At 36.0% G+C, this 11,187-nt stretch overlaps 1 protein-coding gene across 1 annotated transcript in view; it reads right to left on the bottom strand.

The window, feature by feature from the left end:
• npdc1a (neural proliferation, differentiation and control, 1a) overlaps positions 1–11,187 on the bottom strand; it is a 25,773-nt gene extending 14,586 nt beyond the window's left edge. Inside the window, exon 1 of the mRNA XM_084137708.1 lies at positions 10,779–11,187. Coding sequence (XP_083993834.1) covers positions 10,779–10,884 — 106 coding nt within the window. The 5' untranslated portion in view covers positions 10,885–11,187. The remainder of the gene's footprint in view (positions 1–10,778) is intronic.

The following is an 11,187-nucleotide window of genomic DNA, read 5'->3' as shown; positions in this document are numbered from 1 at the left end:
TCGGTAAGCCGTGAACACACCTTAAACTAAAAGTAACATATTAACATATATATCTTCAGGTTTAATAGGCTATTTGTATTGTGTGGTAATGCTTTATAAAAGCAATAAGGTACTCGAGGCGTGCCGTATTGTAAACAGTCAAGGCTGAAGAGCTTGCAGGCACTCCGCTTCACATGCCTAACAATGCCCTTTCATCCGTGACTGTAGGTGCGCTCACGTCATGTGGTAATTACCATAAGAACAAGACTTTTCGGAGAGCTCCATTGTACCACTTGACCGCTGTATCACCTGACCGCTGCAGATTTATTTAGGCATTGATAGTGTTGCCATCTAAATGCATTATTCCCAGTCCGAGGACGTGAACAGCTGAACGTCAAGTGTTGTAATCTCGAAATTATGGCAATACGACATTCACAATACAGCATGGCCTCTTGAACTTTACTGCTTACAAATATGTCTATATAGTTATTTATTTTTTATTTTATTTAGGTTTAGTAACTATAGTGCTTAAGAAAATGAGAAATGTTGTCTTGGCAACAAGCTAAAATATACATTTAATTTTTTTTTTTATTTTTTTTTTTTTTATGGTTTTAGTAAATGATAATAACCCTGCTGTGGATGAAGGCATCTTAGGTCACAAGATGGTGCACATATTCTATTTTCAAATATTGTAGCTTATTATTGATATACAAATACAAAGAGAAAGAAAATATATTCCATTATTTGTTATCAACAACATGAAGTGCATTAAACATTACATTATGTCATGGTTTCCCAGACTGGAGTTCGTGAAAAACTGCAAGGGTTTTGTGAGTATAATGAAAATCGAATAATTAAATAAATCATAAAAATGTATATAAAATAAAAATAAATTTTAAAAGACATTAGCTTCCAAAGATTTAGCAATACATGGTTAAATGACTTGACTGATAATTCCTTCAAATAATATATTAATTAATAATGTTCCCCAGAAGTTGATTCGATATGCAATGTTGAGAAACCAAATGATTTCTGTAAATCCAGTGATGGACTGGTGGCTGGTCTGTGTGTGTGCAATTCCACAAAACTAAAAGACTTTCTGAATGTATATCATGATATGCTTTTTTCTTTGGATAGGAAAAAATAAAAAATGACAAAGAATTAGGGAAAATCTATAATGAATTATTATGAATGAATATTACTGCCATTGTGTGAATAATATGTAATAATGTAATCAATAAAAACTAACTGCAGTCTGATTATGAGCATTTTAAAATGTAATTAATCTAATTTAACCAAGTACTCATTTTTATGTAATCAGTTACTACCAAACACTGACCATTACTTAACAACCTGGGAGCTCATGCCATGATCTTCCTTAAAATGAAATATGATAAAAAGCCATTTCTGTATAGAGAATATTACCAGGATTTCTACTTCCAGAGCCCTAACAGACACTCCAAGCAAAATGTCTGTTCATTTTCATCTGCCATGAATAAGCGCTTCAGTGTTCTGTGATGAGTGGATCGCTATCCGTCACTCTGACATCATCTGGCGGACGTCAGTAGGAACTCAACGCTGAGTATCAACCTGATGACACACGTTCCCATCCGGAATTATTTAAATGAGCGTGAAGCATCATCAAACAATCATTCACTCTCTGTTCCGAACGGCTCATTCTTCATGGAGACTGGAGCTCAGCTGAACTGTGAAACTCAACTAATGGTGTGTATCTTGTAAGACAAACTTAATTAATTTGTTCATGTGCACATAAAACTAAATTCTGAAAGCTTTTCTTTGCTTTTACAGTCCCATTTTTATATTGATAGGTCTCCTGTGTGTTTCCAGGCAACAAAAAAGGAGCTGTTATAAAAGGGTAGAAGTGCCCTGTCAAGGCAAATGCTTACATACGCCACAGCAGTAATGTACATAGAATCTATGCGTGTCTATGTTCTAATTAGGGTTGCAAATGGGTGGAAAATTTCCAGAAACTTTCCATGAGAAGTTAAGATGGGGAATATTGGAAATATTCCTAATTGGAAACTTACGAGAATTTATGGGAATTAATTCGAAATTTGGGGTAATTTATACAAACTGTGTACAAAATATATAAACATATAATATCCATAACATATAATACATATATAAAATATATAAACATATCATATATTAAACATATATAAATATATAAAAAATATATTTTATACAAAATAGAAACATTTTGTTTGGTCATAAGCAGATTTGTGAGTATAAACGATTAATTCATTGAAAAAATAAACATAAACATATTCCCATATTTCCAATGAGCTATGCTGAAAGCTATTGCTAGCTTCTTTGCACAGAGAACAACATAGTGACGAAACGCGCTATGTAGTAGTTTGTCCGTATATATGTTTGTATACAATATGTTTAGTGCTATGAATGGTTTAAATGGCTATTTCAATGTAAGGGGACCCACGGTGTATGTAGATAGAAATGGCTCGTTCTAAGGTAATAAAAACATAACGGTTCATTATGTAAGGTCTTTATACACCACTGAAAACATAGTTATGTATATTATATCGCATTTCTGTCAACAGATCCTCCTAAATATTAAACAATGCACCTTTAATACATTTTAAAATGTCATTTATTCCTGTTCTGGCAAAGCTGAATTTTCAGCATCATTACTCCAGTCTTCAGTGTCACATGATCCTTCAGAAATCATTATAATCGCTGCTCAAGAAACATTTAGTCAACAATCACAGTTGAAAACAGTTGAGCTGCTTAATATTTTTGGAAACTGTTTTGGAAACTAGGATTCCTTCATGAACAGAAATTTCAAAAGAACAACATTATTAGAAACAGAAATCTGTTGTAACATTATAAATGTCTTTACTGTCATTTTTCTTTATCAATTTAATGTCTCCTTCCTGAATAAAAGTATTAATTTCTTTACAGAAAAACCAACCTGATACCAAAATTTTGAACACTACAGTATGTCCATAAACACTGAAATGTATAATATTAGTATGAACTGCACAGGCCCAACATAATCAAGATCTGTCACACAATATGGCATCTGCCTGGTTTGGATCACTTCGACTGATTTTACACCAAAAATACCATAGGGTTTAAAAAAAGGGAAAGTTTCAATATCGATATCTTTATCTTTAAATGTGTGCTGGTGGTCTAACTAACTGGAAGGTGCCCGGATCGATCCCTGTAAGGTTTATTAGCTTTGACCATATCATCATTGTAATCTTTACTAGGTGTTGCTTACCCTCCAGCTGCTAAATACTGTAGGCATTGATTTCTGCTCATCACTAGTCATAGACATCATCATCCCTCATTAGTCTTCATAAAACGCCACCAGATTGCTTTTAAATCTGGACGAGGAGTCATGAGAACTGAGATTAACTGACTAATGAGGTGCAACAGTATGTGTGCATGTGAGAGATGCACATTCCTCTAAACACCCTGCTGGGCCGCCCACCTCCAGCCGGTCATGGACATTCATTTACACAACCAACCACAAGCTCAAGCTGTGCTTGGAAATAAGGAGGGAATTTGGAAGCAACAGGTTTTTTAAACTACACTGCATTGAATATAATTCGATTCCAGTAACTACTTGACTTCAGTGTCATTAAGCTGAATCTTTTACCCGAAGTTTCTTGCAGTACACTTACACAACATCAGTAAACTGATCTTAAAGGGGTAGTTCACCCAAAAAAATAAACATTCTGTCATGATTTTCTCACCCTCATGTTGTTCCAAACCTGTATGGCATTTTTCACCCCAGTGAAACACAAAAGAAGATATTTTGAAGAACTGTTTTTGTCATACAATGAAAGTCAGTGGGGCTCAAAAACAACTCTGGACCCAATTGACTTTTATTGCATGGACAAAAAACACTGAGACCTCTTTCAAAATATCTGCTTTTGTGTAGCACCCTATTGTTTTAGCTAACAGGCCTCACTGACTATTTATCTGAAGCTGTAGTGTTTCTGGATGGAGGAGATACTTTGATCGCCCAGATCAGTCGGTCCATCTCCGCTCATCAAAACATCAATGACATAACACTGATCAAAGTCAATCCTGACAGACCACTTACTATATTTGGATTCTCTGAAGGACCCACTAATAGAAGTGTGATGGCCCTTCATGTGTACAATCCTGCATGACACATCTAAACCTTGAAAAGGAAGACAAGAGTGGAAGCAGTGGATCTCATTGGAAACAGAGCTGTTTCTGAAACAAACTTTATAATATAAAATAAAAAATAAGAGTAAAATTACTATATAATTGATCCAATGGTGTTTGTTGGGAGCATTGACCAAAAAATTTTACATTGAGGAAAAGAGACATGTACTATGGAAATTGTATAAAAAATTATAAAAGTGGAATGAAGATGATCCTCCAAGCTTGATTCAATTGACTCAGAAACTGAAACAAGTTTATACAATGAAAAAAAAAAAGAACGCATGCCTAGAAATGAAGATGGATCTTTTTCTGCAAAGATGGGAAATTACAATACATTTACAGATATGCAACTAAGATGGGTTATAAAGAATGGGATTACAAACTATATGGAGAAATAAAGTCAGAATTGTTAGATAAAAAATGCAATTATCTTTTATTTTATTCCGTGGTGGAAACAAGCTTCCATACTTATCACACCAGTCTCATTGGGTGGATTCTTCTTGGGCACTATTGGGTTAACATCAGGTAACTCAGAAACTGAGAAATTTAACTGGTTGCAAACGCCGTTTTGTGTCCTTTTACGAACTCATCTGTAATATTCCTAAAAAAAACATATATAAAAAAATGTCAAAACCTCCAATGGGTGTGATCCTCCCAGGAGGCTGTGGAGAATCAGATTTTTTCAAAACATCTCTCGTCATTTGTGGTGCCAAAGAAAAGCACACATGATTACATAAGAAAGATAAGCATGTCATGAAGCTGGATTAAAAATGAATATTTCTAACCATCTGCTGCTGGCTCAGAAATCATTAACCGAGCTCTGATCGGGAAGGAAGCCAACATCAGCACAGAACTGCAGCACGAGAACAGAGACGCACTTACGTGGCAATATTGACAGATTCCACTTTGTGGGGAAGGATGTGCATCATAAGTGGCCACAAATGTAAAAAAAAAAAAAAAAAAAAATTAATAGCGATAGTTCACCCAAAAATGAGAATTTGGTCATCATTTACTCGCCTTCAAATTGTTCCAAACCTGAATTGCTTCCTTTCTTCTGCTGACCACAAGAGAAGATATTTTGAAGAATACGGGTAACCAAACAGTTGGTGGGCCTCATTGACTTCCAAGGTATGGGGGAAAAAATATACTATGGAAGTCACTGGGGTCCATAATCCGTTTGCTTACCCATATTCTTCAAAATATCTTTTGTGTTGAGCAGAAGAAATACATTTTTGGGACATTTAACTATCCCTTTAAGTAAATAAATAATAAATTAGAACAAATATTTTCAACTAGATAGGCTAATAACCTTGCAGTTGTGATAGGAGATGCCAGGAACAGGAAAGTGGATGGATAAGGGAAAACTCCCATTGTGTGGACATCCTGTTGCTCTACCAAAAGTCAAGCTAAGTGCCAGTTCTTTTCCTTGTTTAAAGTGGCTCTCTTCCATTCCTGCAGATACACATGCTTCAGATCTTAATCTCATAAAGTCATGTGATTAACCTAGACTTTATATTTCCTGATGGATTAAATGCCTGTAAATGCAAAATTCGCTGTGTGTTTAGGCACCACTAGTCATTTGCTAAGGTGTTCACAGGTTACTAGGTGTTCTGGATGGCTGCTTCCTGGTCCAAGTAAAACAAACTCACCGCCAAGTTTCGGTGATATTCTGGGCTTTAGATTCTGGGCTTGGGTATCAACTTCATTGTAAATCTAAGGTTTTTTTTCACCTGTTTTCATCAATTTAAACAGCAATACCACACAATTTAATGTCCAAAGCAAAGCTTTCTCAATACAATATCCTTGATCTGAAAATAGACCTCAGAGTTATTTCTGTGAGACACTCCTGGGATGTGCTCACCTGCTTCCATCCATTTGTCTCTTTCTCACTCTCGTTACTTATTCACTTCATGGGAATGGGCTACTATTCCTGCTGCTATGGAAACTATGTTGTCCGGCTAACTCCCACCACGTTGCAGCAGGGCACATGAACGGGCCGGTAATCATGACTAGGTAACGTTTTGCACGAACATACTGGGACTCTCAAATGCCAAATGTAAATATCATAGTAAGAATGTGATAATACAATCATACAATAAGATATTCCTGTGATGCAAAGCTGAATTATCAGCATACATGATTGATTAGAGTCTTCAGTGTCACATGATCCTTAAAAAATCATTCTAATATGCTGATTTGCTGCTCAAGAAACTTACTTTTAATTAATCATGTGAATACATGCCCGTAGAAAAGTGTAGTAGAGTATGCAGGTTTCCACACTTCATTTGCACATTTGAGTAACTGATAGCGGTTGATTAAAGCATCATTTGAATAGTTACATTCTAGAGCAATAAAATATTTGATTGTGGGAATTTCTAGGTACAACACATTCAGCAGGGAAGACTTGTACAGAAAAAGGAACGTGAATACAGATGGATACTTACAAGGGATCATCCAACAAATGACTAGAATTTAACAGACAGACATCCTGAAACCAGCTTATTCAGTTTTGAAAAATATACTGTTTCACAAATCCTCATCAGTACTTACTTTTCTTAAAAAACTATAAAATAAAAATGTAAACAGTTATAAAACCAAAATAGAAGTCAACAAATGTGTCTGGAAAATTTTCAAGGATTAAGCACGAAAAAAGTTTGTGTTACATCAGACTGCGCTTCAAGAGTCTGAGGGTCTCTTTTATAGCCTGCCTGGCACAGATCCTAATTATCATAAAAAAAACTGAATAATGACACACTCCCTCATTAGTGAGAGAAATGTAGTGAACCACAGGAAATGAGAACCCAGATTTACGCCCACATCTTTCAATAGCCACATTAAGACACAATCACAAACCAGAAACCACCCTTGTGGCCGACAAAGTTTCCGTCCAATACAGAACAAAGTGTAAGTCTCAGCTGATCTAAATGTGCCTTCCGCAACCAAGCTGGCAACCTGTGTGTACTCAATGTGGGAAGACTTAAGGGTGGATGTTTGCTGTATGTTACTGAACGCTCAAGGGTGTGTTTGGATATCCTAGCGCATATTTAAACATGTACGCCATGTTTGTTTCTGCCTTAATTGCGTAAGACAATTGCGTACACATTTTGAGTCTCACCCATCAGAATACAGATAATATGGCCGCAGCTGCTTCGTTCTCACACGGCGAGGTTTGTAAAGAGCATGTGGCCTTGTTCAGGGAACTGCTGCAGAGATAAGCCGCTGCTCTCAATGTGCGCTTTGCAAATCATCACTGTGACAACAACAGGCTGTTTCCAGATCTCTGTAGAGTCTTAGATCCTCACGTTCCCCTGAGACAGCAAGAGCAGGATCCAATTCGGCAGTTACTACAGCAACGCAGCTAACCTTTTCTCAATCCACTCCATCACCTCAGAAGAGAGCAAAGCAGCACTCAAGACACCTAAAACCACCCAAACACATTTTATGTAACTAAGTGCATTACGAAGCGAGCTGTGATGAGAATTGCAGTGTAATAGAAAGAGATTTTTCCCATTATGTGTAACAGCAAGGTCCCTTTCTTATATGTCTTTTATCCTGTGCTCTATGAGGAGCAGGTTTAAGAGGGCATTTTAAGGTTCAAATTTCAAGTTTGAGCTTCTAACAAAGCACTTAAAGTGTTCTTCAGATACACTATTGTGCACAGACTAAAAGGCCTACTTTCCAGCTTTAAAAGGCAGCAATTAATGAAAATGATAAGGGCTCAGGACATAGCCTTGTTGTACCTCAAACCTGACACATAAACGTTAAACATTTCTGTGTTTTGAGCAAGTTGTATAGAACAAGTTCGAATTATCAAACGAAATTGGGTATTGATTAACCCGGGCCATTTTCTACAGCACAATGATGGCCTGATAACCCTGTCAATAGCTATGTTTCCATCCACACGTTTTTATCCGAATTAAGTGATATGGAATGAAAAATGCCTTATGGAAACAGCAAAATTCGATTGAATTTCATGAATATCGACTCAAATGAAATACATTCGGTCTCATCGGATTTTATCTTGATTGATAAACGGCTTATGCGATAAACGCTGATGGAAACGTTATTTGCCGAATATCGTCATCTGCATCATCATAGCAATGTGTTGATAGCGTCGTTGTTTTCTTATTATAGCTTGATATGTCGCTATCAGCTGGCACATAAGCACTATTACAACTTGTGCAATATTGATCATTTGTTGGTAGATGGCGCGATCCATTTTGTCTAGCAAAACTTTGTTCGCAAATGTTTGCTTGAATGTTGTGCGATTCAGTGCGAAAATGAATGGAAACACCTTAAAATGTCTCAAATCAATTCGATATACCAATCTGATCGCAAAACAGCATGTGACGTCATTACGCACAGGTTTTTATTCGCTTTAAAGCCGTTGGATGGAAACACACTTTCACCAGCTTTATTCGCATGAGTTTTTTTTACCGAACTTCAGATAATTCGACTGACAAGTGGATGGAAACTTAGCTACTGTGATCAGTAATTAAACTAAAACTATTAAAAATCATTTTCAGTAACTGAAATAAAGCTGAATTAAAATAAAACAAAATATAAATATTAGATGAAAAAATAAACGGAATTAACAAAAATTAAGTGTTGCCTTGGCAACTAATTAAAATAAATAAGTTGAAGTTACTTAAATGACTAAAACTACAACTGAAATAAAAATAAAGCTAAACAGAAATATATTTTAAAATAAATAAAAATGCACAAAAGTGCATAAAAGAATTACAATTTTTTTTACAAAAATACAAATGAAAACTGAAAATATAAAAATAAAGGTTATTCAAAATATTAATAAATAGTATAAATAATACTGATAACATTTATATAAAATGTAAATATAAATAAAACTGATGAGAATTCCAATGTGACTATGTTTGTGAATAGAATGTTAGCATAAACAATAATTATAATTGTAGCTGCTTGTTGATTGTACTAGGTGTAACTAAATGGTGAGGCTTCGTACACTGGAAAACTATGGAAAAAGAACTTGAATTTGCTTTGAACAAGAAAAATCTTACACAGAATGAGAACTTACAGGACTACTTTCCATTACTACTAGTTTCAGAAGTCCACTACGCCACTGAGATTAACTAATGATATTCATAAAAGTGCTCTTCAAACAAGCAGACCAAGTGGTTGCTTTATTCACCTGCACGAAACAGGCCTGATTATCTTCATACACTCTGGTCACCATCTGTGAAATTACTGCATGGCTAGCGGCTCTATCCACAGATCTGTCTTTCTCCGTGAAATTTGACATGCTGTTCTGTGTCGATCAGATAATCAACAGCCCGAGGCGGAGAGTTCGCACTAAACGTGGCAGCTCTTTTCAGAAGTCACACGCTAGTGAACAACAAACAATGGAAAACATGCATAAACACACGTTAACGCCACTAGGAGATGAGATAAGAGAGAGAAAGAGAAAAAGAAGGATGGAAAATCTCCATTGTTAGCCTTTGGGCATGTTTTGGCACGCTGGAAACATTTCGGGCAAAATTATAGGTTGGATAAAATTAGTGCATTAGTGCATACATAAATAAAAATAATTATTTTCATCTTCAATATTTGATATTCAGTTGCTGGATAAAACGAAATAAGTCTCAGGGGAGCTCAGCGTGCAGATGTGTGTCAATGATTGTGCGATTGTGAGAGAGTGTTGTGCCAGTGTCCAGCTGTTGTAATTCCCAAAGGGGTCTGAAAAAGAAACTTGATAATCTCTGCTCATGTTCTCCATAATTGCTGCACTCACATCCCACATTCCAGCTCACACAGTCCACAATGAACCTCTTAGACTATTACAATGAACATTCGAGAAATCAATCAGACACTGGCTCAATGAGCACAGAACAAAGGAGCAAAAATATATGGACTTCCTTATAACATATTAACAGTTTAGTGCAAATGGAACAGCAGAGAGCGCTTTGGATGAAAGCATTTACTACATAAATGCATAAGATCTACTACATGAATACAATTTATAAAGAATGTATTATGACAACATACTTATTTTAGTGAAGAAAAAAATTGCAATATTAAGTTAACTTCCATCAAAGCTAAAATTAAAATGTTTAAGTTCAGCTAAAAGTATCTGTCTCTCCCACATCACACTTAATTAAGAAGCTAAAAATCTGTACATCAATAATGAATATGTTGGCTTTGGCGTTGCAATATAAACATCATGTAATAGAAGCATGCAAATAGTCTACATTAAAGACATTAAATGTTATGCAATATCAACTTATTTCTCATTGTTTCTCCACTTGTTCAACCGGATTAGGGTTTATATTGACAGTCTGAATCCTGTTTATTCTAATTAGCATACTGTATCTACAACTACAGAAGTGTAATAAAGAATAACTCACACGTCTAAACTAAAGCAATTCCCAAGTATAAAAATACTTAAATTCACAATCAGCTTTGGAAATCAATGATGTAGGATACAATTTAATTAAAATAGCCTATTATATATTATTAATACTATATATATATATATATATATATATATATATATATATATATATATATATATATATATATATATTATTTAGTGTATATATATACACTAAATAAGAGCTGCCACCATACGGGCAGACACTTACCCGGCATACTCGCACCGACGGTGGCAAGGATTACGCAGATCAAGACCCCGGGTAAGAGGAGGGAGGCCCGGGCTCGCCGTGCGCTCCGACTTGGGTAAAACAACATCCTTCACTGCTCTTCTCAGGCCCAGGACAGCAGATAAAAGCTCCGGAGTGTCATTCCTTTATCTGTGTGGGTCAGTTGGACGTACACAATTGAGAGAGACAAACCGGCCCGAATGAAAGCGTCAACTCAAGTTAAGAGCGTTAAGCCGCTGCCCGTTTGGTACAGAGCTAAAGATAGAGGAGAGAGATTGAGGAGGGAGGAGGAGGAGAAGAAGGAGGACCTCCGCTGATAGACACGCTATTCGAGAGATTACAACAGCTACATGCAGCAGCGCGAGGAGGATGAGTGAGCTCGTGACGCAAT

The sequence above is a fragment of the Abramis brama genome (genome assembly GCF_963993115.1).
Source record: "Abramis brama genome assembly, chromosome: 15".
Taxonomy (NCBI): Eukaryota; Metazoa; Chordata; class Actinopteri; order Cypriniformes; family Leuciscidae; genus Abramis; species Abramis brama.
This window is presented reverse-complemented; position numbering and strand designations above follow the sequence as displayed.